Source organism: Hippichthys cyanospilos, chromosome 5, assembly GCF_059441005.1.
Source record: "Hippichthys cyanospilos isolate Australia breed blue-spotted pipefish chromosome 5, RoL_Hcya_1.0, whole genome shotgun sequence".
Taxonomy (NCBI): Eukaryota; Metazoa; Chordata; class Actinopteri; order Syngnathiformes; family Syngnathidae; genus Hippichthys; species Hippichthys cyanospilos.
The window spans coordinates 17,590,832-17,611,273 of NC_142373.1; the positions used below are offsets into that span (position 1 = coordinate 17,590,832).

Here is a 20,442-nt window from a genome sequence, read left to right on the forward strand (position 1 = left end):
AAAAAGTGAAATATGCTTACAACTGGGTGGTAGATGCTAATGCTTTCAATTAACAGACTCGCTGTTGCGCCAACAGACATGTTGTTTACATGACTCATCTCAATAACATCGATGATGTTATTGTTAAAATGGTGTTTATGTGTGTTTAGTAATCTCGTTAAAATCGGTTGATCATTAATTGGGTCATCTTGGTGTAATTTGAATTGGAGATAGTTGGTGGGGATGTGAGGACAGACAAAGAGGCGTTGCGCGGCTTGCCGTTGGCACAGCAAGCTCATGAGAGTTTTATTGCAGTTTCCAGTCCAAAGGTATGATGTCATCATCATGTGTTGCGCTCCTGCTTCGACAGCTGACTTGGAAATGAACAAGATATCTTCCTAAGATTAACTCAAAGGAAACAACAAGACATATATTTGTTTTCTTTTTATTCATAAATTGACACTGTAAAACATATAAGACTTTTTTGTTTGACAGAATCAACATGTTTTCTTTTTCTCAGAAGCGAGGATGCTTTTGGCCTTCACACAAAAAAAACTTTATCCAACAGCCATACAAAATGTATTAAAGGATATGATACAATACTATTTTTTTCATTAGAAATGTAGCGTTTCATTTGATAATAGCATGGCGAGCAAGATGAAATCTTCCAGTGGGCCATAGCACATGTTTGTGTTTGTGTGTGTGTGCGTGCATGTGTGTGCATGTCTGTGTGCGTGCGTGCGTGTTGTACAGCATCGTCAAACTCAAAGCGTTCACAAGATCAATAACTTAAAACGAAAGCAATAAAAAGAAGATTGCTATGAGCTGCTATCCTTGCAATAACGTCATTTTTATCATCAATAATTACAAAGATACACTTTGTCTGGCACATCTTTTAAAAATGTCTTTAAACCTTATCACACTTCATCATTAATTCTAAGACGAAGGAAAGCATTATATTTTAAGATCAAATTGAGAAGATGAGCTATCCTTGACAAAAGAAAAGTTTTAGATCATCTACATGAAGTTTATTTGAATTACAAATGAAAAACTAATACAAAGTATGTGTCCAACGCGTTCAGAATTTTGGACCAGCAGAGCATCATGTTTGTGCTTTTTGCATTGTTAAATTTGGCAGTTACTGAGTTAGAAAGTGTGCAAAATGTAATTAATCCCGCGGTGGCTGGATTCCAAATGGAAGCCGATTGATTTATATGTAATCACCAAGAAGGATCCACAGTGTTGCACATCATAAAATCGGAAATATTGTAACTTGAGCACCATTTTGAAATGAGTTTCAGTCATATCATAAAGACAAGGCACATTTAGTACTTTGTAAAAGGTTCTGTGTGTATAAACAAACCTTGAAACCGACTGAAATGAAACACGCATAGACTGTATTGTACAGGAGTCTTCAACATCAACAATATCTCAACAAATCTTTGCAGTTCCTTTGGGCATGAGGGACACATTGAATAAAGTCAGTCAGAGAGGTCCCTCATTAAATAACATGCAGGTATGTGGTCTTGGTGTCCACCCCGATTACATTTTTGGCTGTGCACCTGTAAAATCCCGTGTCCCGACTCGAGGGCTTCTGTATGACCAGGGAACCTCGGGGACTGAGATAACGGTTACCATAGATACGAGCCTGGCCCAGCACCCTCAGCTGTGTCATGTCTGGTGTTTCCCAGGTAACCATCGCCCGGGGAGTTGCTATGGTGAGGCAGGGCAACTCCACTGCCACGCCGGGACGTGTGTAGGTCACGGGAGAGGGTCCCGTTGTTATCCGCGGGGGATAGGCGATGATGATGACGGGAACCGTGACAACCGAAACCGAGGAAGTGTCGGGGAGTGTAGATTTACAGGTGTAAGTGCCCCGGTCAAACACGGATGCCCGCTGGATCACCAGCGTACCATCCTCCTGGACCAAGTACCGGCCAGAGTCCCCGCTTTCCCCCCTGGAAATGACCTTGCCACTGGGAAAAGTCCAAGAAAGGGAACCCAGGGTGTGTTTTGGGGCTTCAGAAGCAGAGCAGGGAAGGCGAAGAGTCTCTCCATTTGTAATGCTCATCAAAGAAGCAGTTTGAGTGCTTACCGCCGGTGCTGAGATGGCAGCGGGTGACGGAGGACCGACCGGATCGGGGGCTGCGAGCGAGGATGGGCCACGTGGCAGCACTTTTTGAGAAACAGCAAACGGGGGATGAGGCGCCTCCGGCACTCTCCGGCCTAAATGCGAGGCTGGTTGCGCTGCTTCTGATCGAGGCGCCGCAGACGAAAGAGAACGGGATGCTTCTTGCGGATCGGAGACTTCCAGCTCTATCCGAATCCTCGTCTCTCCTTTGTCGGCGCTCGCCACGCACACCAGCGTTCCGCTGTCGCTCACCCGAGCGTCTCGCAGCTCCAGGGAGCCGTTTCGATGCACCGTGAGCCGGCTGCCATAGTAAGGGGCCGGTAGCACACCGTTACCAGGCAAATACCAGGTTAAGCGTGAAGATCCATGAGAAGGACACGGCAAAAGAATACTTTGTCCTTTCATTATGTGCTGCTTGCCTGATGTTGCCGCGCTTGCATGTTTGCTCGCGGTGCTACTAGCAGCACTGTTCCTGTTTTTGTCATTGCTCACTCCTGAGCTGCCTGTGACCCAACTTGCTCTACCGTCACCATTGTTTGTTGGACTGCTTGCAAACACACCATTCCTAGAAATGCCGCTCTTTGCCTTTTCCGTAACGACTTCATTGCTCCTTGCCCCGAGATTGTTTGTGTCACTTGCTTCTCGAACTGAAGTGGGACCGTTTCTCATCATGCTAGTCAAAGTTCCGTGTGCATTTCTATTAAAGATTCCACCGTTACGAGATTTTAAATCCATATTTCCACCCCTGTTTACACCGATGCTAACAACATGGCCGAGCTGGGTTGTAATTCCACTAGCAGGCATTTTGAATCCATTTTCAATATCGCTCCTGGTTAAAGGACTAAGACTAATTGTCGCTTTGTTCATTCCATTGATTGGTCTTATCCGACCATTGTTATCACTGTAGCCATTGTTTGCACGATTTGGAGCGTCCACCTCGAGGCCTACTACCATGCTCCGTTCCCCAGCTGAGTTGCTGGCTCGGCATGTATAGTTTCCCGCGTCAGTCTTCTGGGCTTGACGCACTTGCAGAGTTCCAGGAGAAGCCACTGCAACTCGGCCAGAGTAAAAACCAGAAATGGATGGAATGACACGATGTACCGGGGAGAACCAGGTCACTCTTGGTGGGGGATCCCCACTGGCCTGGCAGCGAATGACCGCTGTAGCCCCCTGACGTACTTTAATAACTTGGTAACTGTTGTCGTCACTGAAGATAGGTGGAGACATCATGACCTTGACATGAACCTGAAATATTTTAAACAAGAAAAGCTTCAAATGTAAAAATGTACTTCTGAAAATGTGAGTTTTTTTTTGTTTTTTTTTAAATTCAGCATTAACTTTACCTTCATGGTATCTTGACCTCCTTGATTCTCAGCATAACAAGTGTACTCGCCTTCCTCTCCTCTGCCCACAGCTGGAACCAGCAATGTTCCATTATTGAAAACGATAAGCCTGCGTCCCCGCCCAGCTCTTGCTTCCCCTTGTAACACACTGTTCACCATGCTTCCATCTGGTAGACTCCAACTGACTGCTGGGTTTGGTAATCCTGATGCCAAACAGTCCACCTGCATCGATCAAAATTATATTTGTAAAAGTTCTAAAATGTAATCAATTCCTTGGAAAAGGTAATCAGTTTCATAGGCATGTGGCACATCTTTTGTGAAACACTGCCACTTGACTCACAGGTCATACAAGTCAATGCATATATTCATATAAACAGAATTTTAAAAAAAGGATAGAAAAATTTGTTCCATTAATTTGGTGTCATTGATCTTACGTCACCTAATTTTTAGTAGGTCGCTAAATAGCTGTTAAATATTCATCGTCACTCATGAAGGCTGACTGATGAAGCAATGCGGCATACTGCCAGGCTGAGGAACTCAGCAGGAGCACAAAATGAAGTATGCTTCAAATCATAATGTACTAGAAAATAAACATTTCTCTGTACACTCACAGGACCGGGCTATCAGTCGGCCTCACACTTCTGACTTCAACCAAATATATTTTAAGCATCCTAAATCTGATAATCTGACTCTAATTGTATAAAGTTCTTGTTTCTCAATCCATGGAAGTTTGTAAATTGGTTTTAAGACTAGACTGATTGGATTACTGACCTCATTCACCTGGGACATTTTATGTCATTAATCGAATCACTGGATTTTTTTGCTTTGACACTAATATATCATCCCTTGCAATTTGTGGAAACTAATTTGGGTGTAGATTTCATCAACTTTGTACTGGTTAGGGGATACTTGTCTGAAAAAAATATTTCATTGGGGCTACATCATTGAAAAAGATTGAGAACCACGATGCTAAGGTACCTTCAGCGCCTTTCCAAATGACACCATCTGATTGAAAGGTTGCTTGGGCTCAATCTTTGCAGGCTTGATAACCACGGACACGCGCAGGAGGCGATAATCATCAGCGACTTTGTTGCGCGCAATGCAAAGGTAGTCTCCAACATCCCGCTCCGTCACAGACTGCACAGACAGCGTGCCATTTTGGTGCACCTTCAGACGTCGATCAAAACTTCAGTTTGAACAGACATGAAAAATATCGTGAGAAAGAATAACAATGCAATACTATTTCCATCATGTCATGCCCATCCTCTGCCTTCCTACCTGAAATGCATATCCACCAGTTTTCTGCTGGGTGTCCTCCAAATGATAATGGGGGTTGGGTTGCCCGTTACAGAGCAGTGGAGCTGCAGATTCTCCCCATAGGACGCAGATGTGACAGGGGGCGAGGTTGAGACGATTCGGGCTTTGCTGAATGGAGACACTGGCAAGGAGTGTAAAATAACAGAGGCTCTGTCTTTGTCAGATGTGTGTGAGGTGAGTGTGTTGTTCTGTGTGGACATGGACGTTTTTGTCAAGTTAGTAGGCTGTGAGGGAGAGGTGATGGCTGTTCTATTGATTTTAGAGGCTGAGTCAGCATAAGCGGACTGATGAGGGGAAGATGGGGGATCGGGACTGAGAGGGGTCAATCTGGCAGAGTCAAACGGCTTTGACCATAGGCCAGGATGGGGCGAAGATCTGTTTTTCAGAGGAGGGGATGAAAGTGGCCTGTTTTTTGTATCACTTGGCACTTCAGCTCTTCGGGCCTCCTCTTTAATTTGCACTCTCAAAATCCTCTTATCAGTTCCAACTGCATTAGAAGAGGTGCACTCGTAACTCCCGACATCCTTGGGCCCGATCTTTTGTATATGCAGGGTCCCGTTCGGCAGGACAAAAAGGTTCCCGTGGAGGAACTGGGACGGACGAATTAGAGCCCCGTCGGGGATACGCCATCTCATGGTTGGCAATGGGGCCCCTCTGGCAGTGCAGTCCGCATAAAGATGTCCTCCCGGAGCCAAAAGCATGTGTTCCTCTCTTGGTTGCTGAATCACCGGAGGCAACGACGACACATGCAAGCGCACAGAAGCGCTGGCCGCACCGGCTGAGTTGGAGGCCACACAGCGGTATGCCCCTCTTTCACTTGGCAAAATTGACGAAATATGGAGGGTTCCATTTGGATCCATGCTGATTCTATTGCTGGAGTTAGCCTCGGAGGTCAGGACAGAGCGGTCCGGAAGGACCCAAGAGAGCAGAGGAGTTGGAACCCCGCTGGCCTGACACGCCAGCTGGACCTCCCCACCTTGATTGATTGTGGTTTCTCGATAGCTTGCCATCTGCATTCGGGGCGGGCGCGTCCACACGTCCAGCGTGGTTAGCAGCCTTGTCAGGACGAAACATTTTCCTTTTAGAAAACAAACTCACTTTCTCTCGTGCGTTGATATTAAAAAATGTTCACCTGTCGCGACCCAAGAAGCTCTGGGCACTGCAAACGTATGTGCCCCTGTCTTGTAGCTGTACATTTTGGATAACAAGGGTACCGTTTGACAGAACCTCAAAGCGTTGAGCCCTGGAATTCACAGACATCACCGCTCCTGAGAAAACGAGACCCAAATAAACTATCAGAAAGGGCAACAGTTGGCAAAAATTGAGCAGAGTACATTTAGAAACATTTAGGATTTCTGGATATTTCTTTCTGTATTTTTGATACCTTAAGGTTGACGTGTTTCCGGGCAGTTTAATTGTTATTCTGTGGGGGAAAACCATTCCACTGATAATACACAGAGGAGCTGCACCCATTTTCAGTGACAATTCTGATCCTGATAAGACTGACCTATCATCGGTCTTCTGATAAACTCTCTTACATTTATCAACATGTGAGCCTAGACTAGATAATTAATTTGCACAGTACTGTTCATGTATGTCCTTTGCACAAGGTCAACAATAGTATGTTAGATACAGGCCCGGTCTGTGACATTTGGTTGTATTAAGTATATTCATTTAAAAGGGTGAGCACACTACAGAAAGTCTTCATTTTGTTCTGCTTCCATGACAAAATCTGCATTTGTGTACATGACATTTAAATTACTTGTTTGCTTCTGGAAATGGGAAATATACAAGCTTTTTTCTTCCAAGGAGGTCCACACTATTTGCCGAGGTTATAAATCAGCACACAAATCAGATTCAACCATTCTGCAGAGAGATGTTCGACATGAATGTAATGTGAAGATAAGATTTGCCTCATTTCCATTTAAATTCATTGTGTATTTTGTCTATACATGTATGCCGGGCCAAATGTGTGTGCATATCTGTTACACAATTCGCACCTGTGGCGACCTTGGTCCATGTGATGGAGGGCTTCGGCTCTCCCTGAGCCTCACAAGTCAACCTGGCCATGTTTCCTGCAGGGAATGACACCGTTCTGATATGCGGGTCTGCAATCCTTGGCCTGGATCTTAAAGATGGAACCTGCAGGGATTGTTTGGGCGGGAGGGGACAAAAAGATCGCAAAACTAAATTACATTTACAAACACACATATACATTGGTAAACTCCACAATAGAATATTATTTCAATCATTTCACTGAAATATTACAAAAACGTTTTCTCAGATTGGTAGTTCACATCACATTGGATTTCACAGATTTGTAAATGAATTAATGTCTGATTGCTATAAATCCAGTGGAATTAAACACCCAAACACATAATGCTGTTGTAATAGAGCATGTGTTTTTCATCTCTGCTTTCGAAATGACTCTGGCAGAGCTCAGAAAAATCCTTAAAATTGGAGAAATGCCATAAACATCCCTCAGGTTTAACAACAGGCCATGTGATCACAGATTAGACTATTTTCAGATATATTATGCATTTTTTTGCTAAGCTTTTTGCCCAAGGGTTTACACATTTGGGCGGGTGTGAATGCAAATAGCAGTTTGATGGCAATGCACCAACGCTGTAAATTACATTTTAAGAATACCCTTAAAGAAATATCTAACTTTCTAAATGGCTGAGAATGAAGACTAAAAAGGTTTGTGAATAAATTAGCATTTGAATAAGACAAAAGTGGTGAAGCGATTTAAGCTTTGTCCCCAGTCTTATTGTGGTGTGTGATGGCTTTAAAACACGTTTGGTTTTAAGCCTTTTTGTAATCTATTAAGACTCACCCGTGGGGCAGCAGGAAGAGGAGATGGAGACCACTGTGGCCTGCTGCTGTGTGAATCTGGAATGAAATTCGCTCCAGGGTTTCTCCAGTCAGTTGGGGGTCGACTGTGGGGTGGAGCACCAGACACAGGCCTCCCTTTGGGGCTGACCTGGCCCGTGTTTGGCCTTTCTGCGGGTGATGCAGCAGCACTTGATGCTGTTGTGGTTATGGCGGTAGAAATAGAAGATGCACTAGGTTCATTCTTAGGAATTTTAGCCGGGGTGAAACTTCTTTTGTAAGTAGGCGTGTCAGTTGCTAAAGTAGAAAGCTCAGGGATACTAGTTTTGGGAATTGCTTTGAATCGATCCGTCTTAATTGAAAGGGTGGTCGGTGAATACGTAACAGTTGTATAAGCGGTAGATGTAAGAGTCGAATCTGTCGTGGCACTTTCAGTGGTTTGATACGTGGGCGGGAAGGTCAGTGGGATCGACTTAACGGTCGTAGAAGCAAATGTCGTGGATGTTGGAAATGTGTCGTCAAAAGTCGCGACAGATACATCACTAGTAGAAGCGCTGACAGGATTAGTCGTAAGACTGATTGAAGGGGTTATTGTCAAGGAAACAGTGGAGGAGAGGGTGTCCAGGAGAGGGGTGGAGAATTGAGATACATTCAGGACGTCCGACAAATTATTTTCCAGCACTTCATCCTTATCGCCTGAGGGTCCATCATCATTGAAGCTCAAGGTTGTTTGTGTGCTTGTGTAGGCGTCATAGGAGTCTGTGGTGGCCGATGTTTGTGAGTTAAAGACGGCCGACTCGGCACTGTCTCCTATGTTGCCTGAATGAGTCATCACATCTGTATTTGTGTCCGTGTCGTAAGGGGATAATAAAGTGCGGGAGGAAGGAGTCGATGCAGGGAAGTTAGATGTTGAAGTTGTGAAACCAACACTGGCAGGAACAGAAGGAGGGGGAGAATTTTCTCTCTCGACATGTAGCGTTGAAAAAGTTTTTATATTATCAGTCTTTCCAGATATAGTTGGTGGAGATGTGGTTGTTGTCACTATCTGAATGGTGGCAGTGTAAGGCATCACCGTTTTTGGCACTGGGTTGAGAGGATCAGCTAAAGGTCGACGTGGTGTCATTGGTCGCCCCCTTGTCCTGCCGTTGACCCTTCTTCGCTGACCAATTCTTCTACGAGAGTTCCAAGGGCTTTGTGGCCTTGTATTTGGGACTAAATTTGGCACTTGTCCCTTCTGCGGTTTTGAAGGTCTGACTCTTGAGGAAGTGGGCTTTGCGTCCTGCTCATCTTTGCTTTCTAAATCTGGGTCAATTTCATTAGTTCCAAATGTTGGCTTTGAGATTACTAGTTCCGTCTCCGTTGTTGTTTGGAGTGGCGTCACATTCTCATTCATTAGTGTGTTTGAGGACTTTTCATTCTCAGTGTCTTTGTTTGACTCAGTTGTGACTGCTGCTGTGTGAGTGGGGTATATGGGCTGTAGATTTTCCTCACGCAGGAGAGCATCATCAACTGATGAGCCCTCCATTTCTGATCCATCCGCTTCTTCTATGTCTGCGTTATCACCACTGTCATGTCGTTCTCTGTCTTCATCGCTTCTCGATGATTTTGCTGTGGGATTTTCTGTGCTCATGTCCTCGGTGTTGTTTGTGGTTGTCGTCTTTTGGCGTATCTTTGCCAATAGGTCAGCCCATTTTAGTGGGTCAATTTTTTGTTTGTTTGTGTTATAACGATTCCTTCTCTGTTCAGGTGAGAGAGGTCTTCCTCCTCTCCGCAAGGGACCTTCTCGCAAAGGCCCTCGTCTTAGGGGCTTCTTGACTTTTCTGTTTGGAGATTGTTGAACACGACTTTGGTGTTTCTTGTGGACTACAATGGTTCTCTCTTCTTCTTCTTCTTCATCCCCTGATCCTTCCCCGATTTGACGTAGTAATGGAGCTCGAATTTTTGTAGATCTCCCAAAAACTGATTGTGGCCCCCCCGGAGCATCCCGGAGTGACAGAGTGTTCCTTGGGTTTATTTCTAGGCTCATAGACACTGAGGAACTACCATACTGGTTGACAGCGACACAACGATAATGACCAGCATCTCTCAGTGAGGGATTAGGAAAAAAGAGACTTCCGTTTGATTGCACAGTAAATCCGCCTAAAACCGCTAATCCCTTCTTAACTACATTTCCGTCTGGTAACACCCAAAATGTGTGCGGTTCTGGTGAACCAGAAGCCTTGCAGGACAGGCTGACAGGCTGTCCAACTCCCCCTGTGACGGGAGTCCCAACCTGCTCACCTGTTGATGGGGCAGAGGAGCCCTCTACTACCAGACGCAACGGTAGAACATCTGAGTCCTTGCCAGTCTGAGCTACACAGTAGTAAACCCCTGCATTTGAGAGTTCAACATTGTGTAACAGTAACCCAGAGTCAGAGACTCGAATATTACCATCTTGACTAGTAGATGGGGAGTTAAGTTTAGATCCATCTGGCAGAATCCATTGTACTTTGCGATGACTTGAACTTAAAATAGGGCAGGGGAGCTCCAGCCTCGTGCCTGAGGGTGCTGTTATTGCTGTGGTGGTATGATTAGTCAAAATGAGCACCCATGGGTGAGCAGTGGTAGATGTTACAGATTCTGTAGTAGGGTCAGGTTGAGCAGAAACCCGTGTTGAATATATGAGGTTGACTGTGTCTCGGCTCGAGTGTGCTCTGTTAAGTTGAATGCCGATAGCTGGCTGCATTAGCCAATGTGGTCTTGTTGAAATAGAGGCTTTGACGCCGGTATTATAATACTCCTCTGTCTCTCCCGCCTGCCTGTAACGGTAGGTCAACTTTGGAGGTTTCTTCATCATGATTTCCCTCTCGAGGTGCACTGCAGTCTCACTATAGTAAGCCAGGAGCCTCCAAAGACCGTCATAGCTTTCTCTGTCCACAGGGCACTCTAGAGAGAATGACAGAGCCATGGCAACAGGTGAAGTGGACGGAAGGGAGAGATCCGGAACAGGAGACGCATCCTGAGAGTTCGACGAATGAGTGATGTTGCAGCGCAGTTCAACACTGTTCCCCTGTTGATCCGACAGGCCGAGGGAAGCAGCGCCTAAAGGCTCTCTGAAGGATTCGCTCGGTTGGATTTCACCGAGTTCCGTCTCGGGATGTGTTTCGTCTCCCCGCAGAGTAATGACAGGGGAGCTGCAGGTCAGGTCTTTCTGATCAAGCAGGCTTTGACCTTGAAGGGCACTCGGCGACTCGCATATTGGACACTGAGGACCTCCGGAACATTTCATTAAATCTGTTTGGAAAGACAGACAAAGAAAGATGAGAGGAAGTGATTCCCTATCCCTTAACGCTGTCTGTGTGTGTTGCTAATGCCAAATTTAGCATGCACACTCTTCTGTACTATTAATTACACTTCATATCACTTACTAATTTGATACGGTTACTTAATCTGCTCATAAATCGTAAATATGCAAAACCTAATTATTCCATGGCAAGCATTAGCCTTTGTTTCAACTGCCTGCACACAATGCTGCCAATATGTATTAGTCATGGGAGGTTAAGTCTAGCATGTCAATGAGAGGCATTTGAAATTCCTGCATTCTTTAGTGTCTTTGTGAAAATATTTAAATAGTCTAGGAGATTCTTAGTATGAGAGGTTAAGGGGCGCATGTGATTAAAAATAGGCGGGATGGGAGATGTCAAAGGTACACAATACACAGCCAGATATATTTAAATGCAAATGTAACCCATATATCAACCATTAAGCGTTAGTTGACATTTAAAAAGAAAAAAAAGAGTTACAAGACACATTAAAGGCTCATCAATCAGTCCGAAATTGTGCCTTGGTTTTTGCTTCTACTGCTAACCCTTACATTCTTTCTTTGCCCTCTCTGGTCGATGTAATATTGAAGGCCAAAATCAGAGACAAACCTGTGTGAGCAAAACGCCAAGCAGGAAACCAACTCATCCGGCAGTCGCAGCTCCAGGGATTAGACTGAAGCGCTAGTGTTTCCAGCATCGGTGCAGTCTGCAAGGTGGCCCTGGGCAGGCTGCTTAAACTGTTGTTGGACACATCAAGGTGTCTACAGAGAGGGGAAGTTTTTAGAAGGCTGTCAGCGCAGAGGATGAAATACAGCAAAGCTACATCTGAGGCCAACACATGTTGCAGCCAATTTTCACTCGGTGAAATCTTTCCTTCCATCCTTCGATACTGACGAAAATTAGGTCTACTGAGGTGTGAGCTTTCCTGTGATATGTGGGTCACTTAAGATGGTGGTTCAAACTTTGAGGCATATTTTCTATCAATATTTGATGGCTTTTGGGGGATTCAAACATTTGCTTACTATATTTTGTTTGAATCGTGGTGTCAGGGATGATTTTGGCCATCAAAAATGTTTGTACAAAAATGACAAAAGAATGCATTTTTAGTTTAAAGTAAAGACAAAACTGAAACAATATGTCTGACAATGTGATTTGATGACGCAAAACTCGTCAATTTGCTTAGTGGCCAACAACAGTGTGTCAGTGCTTTGAGAAAAGAAATCACAACCCAGTGTCCATTTTCTTCCTGGTACTACGGGCAAACCAAAAAAAAAAAAAAAAAATACCTCCCAAGGCAAACAGCCCACGTCACATGCTAATGCCGTGTTGTCTAGGCCAAACTCAAAATAAACACTCGAAATGATACATGGAAGACACTGCAATAGTCGTAGTATGCTTTAATTTTGAAGTCGTCGTTGAAATCTTTGTGTGTTAGCAGAGTGGCTAGCTTGGGTCCTCATAACTCCGTTTTTATTGCCCTCACATCACATCAACACGCAGCCATTTAAAAAAAAAAAGAAGTCATATTCAGTGGCTGATTAAGGATGCTAAGAAAACGCCAATCAATTATGCTGTCGTTATATGATTTCTACAGTTACTACTAGCCGCTAACTCTGTATGCAGCGCACGTGGTGCACTGAAATGCAGTCAGACATTTCAACCACGGAAAAAAGTATGTCAATGCAAGAAATTTTAGTAATTGCAAATATCTAAATAATTTAGGCTTCCTTTCAATCTATAAAACCTTACATATTTGGTGCATCCCCTAATTTAAATGCTTGGTCTTAGACGCTCCACCTACCGCAGAGTTGAAAAGTAGTACGTGTTGAGTAGGGAAAGTGTGCAGAGAGCGTGGGGATGCAGCTGATGCAGCCGGTTTCCTTGTAAACGAAGCAGACGGAGGCTTGGTAACTGGAGCAAGGCCCTCGGGTGGATGTACTGGAGGTGGTTGTGATCCAAGTAAAGGCGCAATAGCGAGGTCAGACCCGAGAAAGTCCTGGATGAAGGGATCTCTGTCATCTTGTTGTAGCTCAGCTTCAATATCTGCGGCGGGGGGAAATTGAACAATAAATATTCACATTTAAAATGTAGATCGAAAATATGAATCCACACTATTGGTATGAACTTAAAAGTAGGTTCTTTCTTCCATCTTGTGTGATCTGAGGGCTCTTCCAGTCATGGAGAAAGAAGAGTCGACTGTAATTCAAGTTTGCGCATGATGAAAACCACGTTGTGGAATTTTTGTAAGGCTTATGATAAATCTTCTCTCCGGGGAGATCACTTCCACAAGTGGAAAAGATCCAGCTGCTGACAGTTCAGACACAGGGAAATATGGATCCTATTACCACAGTATGGCAAATAGAGTACTGTATATACCCTCAATTGGCTAATAGATGAAAGAGACATCGATTCGGGTTCCTGTTAAAATGTCCAAAAACAAAGCGGATGATGCAGTTATTATACAGGATGGAGTCATCCATTAAAACCTCACACATGACTCAAATAGTAAAAAATAAACGATTGCATGATCTGCACCTTTTATTTCCATCTTCATTCAAGTTTCACGAGTGCTTACAGTAACATGCGTGGTCAGCACCTGGAGTGAGTTTTACACTATAATTGTGTGCAGTTGTCTAACAATTCATGTTATGTCTTTTTCTTAAACACCTTTTACATTCACGCAATTAGAAAATGTCAGTCAGTTACGGAAAAACCAGACCGCAGCTGCCGCCGCGACAGACTGGGACTCTTGAACGGATTAGCAGTCAGGCAGATGATGCTATTGTGTAATGCTGACATTGACAGCAAGTGTTCGTAAGATGCCGTATTTTTCGGACTATAAGTCGCAGCAGGACTCAAATCATGAGAAAAAAGTTACGCTTCAGAGTCTTAAAAATACAGCATATAACAGGGGTCCCCCAAATTTTTCCATTCGAGGACCACATTACTATTTTCAGATAGGGGGCCGGGTCACTTTGTAGCAAAAGGTGTGATGATCGCAGAGATGTCTGAATATGAATGTTTATTATTTTCCATAATACCACATATAATCAAATACTGTATTAATACAGTAAATTCTTTCTGGGATCTTGACTGGGGAAAAAAAATAAATAAACAATCAAATATTGATACCCCAGAAAACACAACACAACAATCTTTGTCTAGCATTAATTCCGGGCGCTATGCAAAATGTGGAAACGGGCCGGATCCAGCCCTTGGGCCGTAGTTTGGGCACCGCTGGTTTATAACATGATTTTACCAGTCCGGCCTACAAGAGAATAGATTTGACTCAATATGGCCCCTGAGCTAAAATGAGTTTAATACCCCTGGATTAGACTAAAATTAAAACAGGCCATGGAAAACAACGCCAATTCAAAATGTTACAACTGGTACTATTTTTTATTTTGTCGCCTTTAAACTACAACAGTCACCCACAGCTAATGGCCATGCCCCCTTTTAAATGAAAATGCTTTTCTTTATTTTCACACCCATTCCAAAAATGGTCATTTGCTCAGCGAAAACCCCGTTTTCCCATTTGAGTTTACCTGCAGTGATTTCAGGTCTCGAAACAGTGCATCCGGCAGCTGCTGAATGTCATTGCTGTGCAGCATCAATAGCTCTAACCTCAGTAGCCCGGCGAGTGAACTGTCATGGATCCTGCTGATGCTGTTGAACCTGTAGTTGAAGTGAAAAAAAAAAAGTCATTATTAAACCCAACCAACCTTTTACTTTTCAGTAGAACCCCCAGAATCAAACGCAATGCATTTTGTGACATTGCCTGTCTTCTAAATTGGCTTACAAATAGGAAATAATCCAACATTTATTTATTTGTGCTGGTTTACTATCAACACCTCCCCAAAAAAAAAATAAAAAAGCAAGTTGTGTTTTTTACCAAATGGGTACTGAGGATTTTTGTGTAGTCTGCACTTTGCCACCGACTCTCAAACTCAGCATGTGTATTGGCGCAGTCAACAAAAGCACCATCCGACAATTAGCTTGTGTACATGTGAAGCGTGCGAACTTTGTTACCCCAAGTTGATGCGGCGCGTGTGCGCCGGCAATCCAGGAGGGACGGTGAGGAGGGAGCGGAAAGTGCAGTGGACTTCACTGGCTTGGTAGCAGTTACAGCTCCTGGGGCAAGCTTGGCCCCCGGGAACCAGCAGGGCCCACAGAGTTAGCAGCAAACCCACACTTAGATACATATTCATCTTCAAGTGCTGGCAGGGAGACAGATTCCAAAAAAAAAAGGAATACTTTTGTTATTTTTTATTTAAAAAATCAAGGTCATATTTTTTCATGTATTAAAAAATGGCGTCGTGAATTATAATCAGCGATATTTAACACAGACGCTCCTCTACATGCACGACTAGTGTTTCGTTTGAGGAATTTGTTCCTCAGTTGTTAGTAGTAAAAATCAGCCAAAAAAAGAATGTCACTCAGAAAAAAAAAAAAAAGAAAAAAAAACAGTGTTGTTCAGTACTTCGAAAGCTACTCTGGGAAGCAAAGATCAAGTTTGACCGTTACCATGCATCAAGGAGGAACTTCAAAATAAAATCTTACAATGGTGCAGTTTATTTTGAAACAAAGACTGGCATATCACAATATTTCCTGCTGGCCTCTGAGAACATTTCCTGCTTAAGTAAAATGGAGAGCATTGACAGGAAGTGCATTCTCCCCGTATACCTGTACTGTATTTCATAGCACTTCTGGCCCAACCCTTTTACTTACTACCCGGTAAATGTATCTAACCTGCCTGGGTCATTTGACTTTTTTTTTTTTTACATGATATAACAAAAGCACAGAGCATTATTTGTCTACTCGTTCACTACATTATCATTAGGGTAAAGGCATACCGGACGATAGTTTTGTTTATTATAGCAGCCCCGGCATTTGTATCACAGAAAAAACTCTAAATACAAAATCTGACTTACAGGCAACTCTGCTCTCTTGCAGCGTCTGTAATGGAGTAGAATTAGCAGCTCTGAATGAATATCATTATTAAAATAAACTGTTGCACATACTTCACTCTCAACCACATTTTATGATTGGCTAATAAATGTGTCCCTCCAGCCCAAAGGTTTTTACATCAATGTTTTAGACGCGGACGTTTACATAATTTTCCAGTCAATACCACCTCCAATCTGCACTCAAATATTCCTGCATCGTGCACCAAAAGTAATGAAAATCTTACCTTACGGTCCTTTAGTCTGATGGGAATGACCTACTCAGCACAAGATGGTTCATTTTCCAGTTGAAATGCGTATTTCCCACAAATCTGCTTGCCTCCTGATTCTTTTTTTTTTTCTTTCTTTTCAATGACTTTGGCGATCCATTCACACCGTGAATCAAAAGTCCAAGCAAAGTTGTGGCAGTAATAAAAGATATAGAAAAAACACAGTAAAAGTTTAAATTAGAAACATCCCCAACTGCTTTTAAGTAGCATCCAAGCGGCTTCCGTGTGCGTGCGCGTCCCGGGATCAACTGGAAGCCACTGCGTGTGTGCGTGCGCGCGTGTGTGTGTGCGTGCGTGCGTGGGCGAGTGTGAATGACAGTTGGGTGTGTGTGGATGTTTGAGTGCAAGAATGGAGAGTGGGCTAAAGTAAACTTGCAGAGAGGTTCTCACTGGCAGAGGAGGGGCTTCCTGCACTTCTTTACTGTATCACGTCAATGGGAGTCCCTCTCTGTTGGAAAAGGGATGGGAGGGATCGGTAGAGCAAGGAATGCCTTGTTGCTCTCTCGGTTTTTGCGCTTTGCATTCATTCTTTTTCCTGCTGCATTATAGCAATTCGATAGCGATTCATGCAGGACTTGAACAGTAAACTCGTATTAACCATCTGTCGTTAAAAAAAAACAACAACTATATTTTAATGGCAGATATTTTGCTTTAATACATGTAAAATACCGTGAATGTAGATACAAATGAATAAATAAAACAAATAATTTTCGAATATATTGGTAATAATCATTTATGCTGTTAGAATGTATTAAATAGATTATTAAAAAATTCTAAGTTTTATACTACTGTATATTATTTGTATTAAAATAATTTTGAAATATACACTAAATTAAAAATGATTGTCTTTTGAAAATAACTGTTAGTAAATTATTTACATATTTACATTACATTTAAACTAGTGCTATTAAAAGTAATACACTTCTAATAACTAATTCTAACTAATTCTAATAGAAACTTTTTAGTAAATTATTAAAATTAAAACGAAATGATAAAGATCTACACCAGTACACTCAAAAGTAATAAACTTTTGTAAATTAATATCTATCATATTTATTAATAGAAACAAGCAGATAATGTCCACGTGAGCTTTAAAAAGACAGTCATTCTAAAAGAAACTTTAGTGAATTCTTAAAATTAAATCAATATGAATCATTATAAGTTATAAACTGTCACGTTAATAAATACACATAATCTTTATTAATAGAAACAAGCAAATAATGTCCACGTGAGCTTAAAAAAACTGTCATTCTAAAAAACTTTTTTGTGAATTCTTAAAATTAAATCAATATGAATCATTATAAGTTCTAAACTGTTCTGTTAATAAATGCACATCTTTAGTCATAGAAACAAGTAAATAATGTACACATGAGCTTGAAAAATAAAAAGAACAAGTATTAATGGGACTAATGGCAAATACATTGCATGTAAATATGCAGAGGATATAACATGTCTATTTACCCATTTTTTGTCATATATATATATATATATATATATATATATATATATGTCATTTAAAGTATCTCTGATCCAATTCATATGATCTAGTAGGTTTTTCCTGACATTCCCTAAAATAGTTTGCGCATTCCTTTTTGCTGAATTTGGCAAATAAACTTTCTGGTGAGACACAAGTCATTAGTGGAATGCAGTGTCGCTCCACAAGTCGAATTTGAAGTAGAGTACAGTACAGTATAGCGGATGATCCATTTGTCTTCAATTCCCAAATAGTGAGTGAGCGCATAAAGATCCTTGTGAGACACTGCAGGGGAGAACCAAAATAGCCTGATGTGGCTCAGCTGTTGTCTCCTGTCCAGGCACCCCAAAAGCCCACTCTGCCGGTGGACACATTTTATACACAGGAGGGCTTTTTAGTCACGCTTGGTCAAACGTTATAGCAAAAGTGTAATTGAGATCTAAGCCGTGCTAGGAAGCAGATGTAAGCGGAAGGTCAGAGCTGCGCTGAACTTTTTTGATTGTGGTTATAAAAGTGGGAGGCTCCGTCACATCCGCAAACATCTTTAAACATGAGATAGAATGTTTTGCCTTTACCAGATGATTACTCCCAGATGAATCCGTTTTTATTTTCATGCTTCTCCCTGTTGCGCTCGTGTCTCAGCAGGCGAGCTTGTTGCATGATGACTTGACTGTTATCTTGCTGCACTGCAGCTGTGTGATATACGGTAGGCCACTGTATTGGTGCGTTGGTTGTTGTTTTTTTTTTTTTTCTTTGGAGGTGTAGCTGGCTTTCTTCTTATGTGACTGTGCCCCAGTGCAAACATTGTATATTACCGTAAATTTCTGACGACAACCTGCTACATTTTTCTGACACTTTGAACCCTGTGGCTTATGGTCCTTCGCGTCTTAGATGCGAGCAGCCGCCACCAGGGGGCAATCTTTCAGTGAACAAAGGGAGACAGAAGAAGATGCTGTCAAAGTATAGCTTTTGGGTTTGAATTGCTTTTTTACTCCACTAGGCAACAATCAGGTGTGTCACTGTTGTGTTGGTGCAGTATTCTAACAATCAGAGTGCATCGTTGTTAAGATAATGCTTGTGACCCTCTTATTTCTGAATGTGCTGTTGTATTTAGTCTGCATTGAAGCTTTGATGTTGCTATCACCAGGCAAATTAAAATTTTATTACGTGACAAAAATAGATTTTAATGGCGTGACTGATCGTATTCCAACTGAATTCCTGCAGCAATCACGAAATTTCATTTTTATGCTTTGCAGTGTTGTGAAAGGAACAGTGCTTGTTTTCTTTTCAAAATAAAAGCAAATCAATTGGAACCTGAAGCAACTTTACTTGAAATTGTGTAACAATGTGACTCCTTTGCAAAACGTTGGCCCTTATTTTGCTAACTAACTAGTACCTGAATAAAATACACATGGAGATACCATTACAAATAGAGTTTTGAAATATACTAAATAAGACACGGCTGAGCCCTTGCATCTTTCAGCATACTTGTCTGAAAAAAAATGATTCACAGGGCATACATAATTGAAAAAAGGTTAAGAACATCTGATGTAGGTCATTAGAAATAACTCCTGGCTCAGAACATACCAAACGGCTTCTTAGTATCCAAAAATCCTCTCTTCAAGCTTCATCAAAATCTGTTAAACTGTGGTGCGTAACACTCGTCATATTATTTAATGACCTTTTGGGGGCTCTTTTTTTGTAATAGCACGTTTTACATCTGCTCTCATTCTGTCACTTAAGCTGCGAGCAATAAAGAAGTTGGCGAGAGAGGTGCTGATGGCGCTATGTCATCCCTGGCTGTATGAAAATACGCGAGCGCCATAAAACATGACGATTGTGTCATCAATTATCACGCGTGTGTGTTGTTCCATGCGAAAGCGCCATTTGATAGCAGAATGCATGACGAAACACACGCATACACACACACGCTCTTTATGTCAAGGTCATTTCAAAAAAAAAAGTGAAAACAAGAATAGAAGGAGCACACAGCCGGATGCCAACAGCTATCCTTAGAAAAAGCCAGACCCGGAATTACTCATGACCTCCAGGGTGAAGCAGTTTGAGGATGTGTGCTCATAAATGCTTCTCAAAACATTTTTAACCGTTGAATATGATAATATCTGTCAGAAACCCAGAACATACTGCACTTAAATTACATGACTAAAATCTCCCATTTATAGTATTTATTTGGAGATAACTATGTAAGGTAGGCCGAGCTGAATAAGAGTCCTAACATTTCCGAGATTTACAGCCTTAATGACAGGCATCCCTCTTGAAGTCGAAAGGGCTTCCCGCTGAGCCTCAGGGCCGAATAATTGATTCGACGCGCCAGCCCTCTGCGGGTGTCAAAGGTCATGGCCTCAAATTTTGTCAGAGATCCTTTGGGAAGAGTTTGTGGACCACTTGAAAGACATTTACTTCATCTGTCCTTTAGAACCACCCATGTACTGCACTCGGGATGAATGAATAAATAAATAAAAAAGTAAACAGTACGTCTAGGGTTGAACACAATCTCCTTCCGTAGCCGCAAACTAAAGTGATCGTTACTTTAGACATTAATCAATACTTAAAGTGCCTAATTAAATCAATTATATTAATACTTTAAAGGGACAATGTGTCAGATTTAGACCGTTTTTCATTACGGACAGCAGGAGGTGGTGCATTTATCATTGTCCGTTGCTATAACAGACATGGCAGCGCTCAGAGGGGTGCCACCCCCCAAGTAATATTTCATGTTAACTAGACTTACAATTATATTTCAAACATAATGGTGGTCATTGAGAACACATTTATTTCCAAGTTTTTGATTTATTTAATAAATCAAAAAC

At 42.3% G+C, this 20,442-nt stretch overlaps 1 protein-coding gene and 1 long non-coding RNA gene across 3 annotated transcripts in view; one reads left to right on the forward strand and one right to left on the reverse strand.

Annotated features, from left to right (window-relative positions):
- The window catches only part of LOC148423821 (uncharacterized), a 78,094-nt gene that overhangs the window by 25,501 nt on the left and 32,151 nt on the right, over positions 1–20,442 (forward strand). The window lies entirely within an intron of this gene.
- On the reverse strand, positions 413–16,473 carry LOC148423822 (matrix-remodeling-associated protein 5-like). 2 transcript variants are annotated; one of them, XM_088414619.1, is made up of 12 exons: positions 16,096–16,473; positions 14,934–15,121; positions 14,450–14,579; positions 12,706–12,947; positions 11,514–11,665; positions 7,607–10,875; positions 6,771–6,912; positions 5,903–6,038; positions 4,732–5,826; positions 4,432–4,639; positions 3,454–3,675; positions 413–3,355 (listed from the first exon to the last, which is right to left on the reverse strand). In XM_088414619.1, the coding sequence occupies exons 2-12, from the start codon at positions 15,110–15,112 to the stop codon at positions 1,481–1,483; spliced, it is 7,650 nt and encodes a 2,549-aa protein (XP_088270745.1). In that variant the 5' UTR covers positions 15,113–15,121; positions 16,096–16,473; the 3' UTR covers positions 413–1,480. The 2 variants fall into 2 exon arrangements, with proteins under 2 accessions (XP_088270745.1, XP_088270746.1); XM_088414620.1 differs by lacking the exon at positions 16,096–16,473 and adding an exon at positions 15,836–16,055.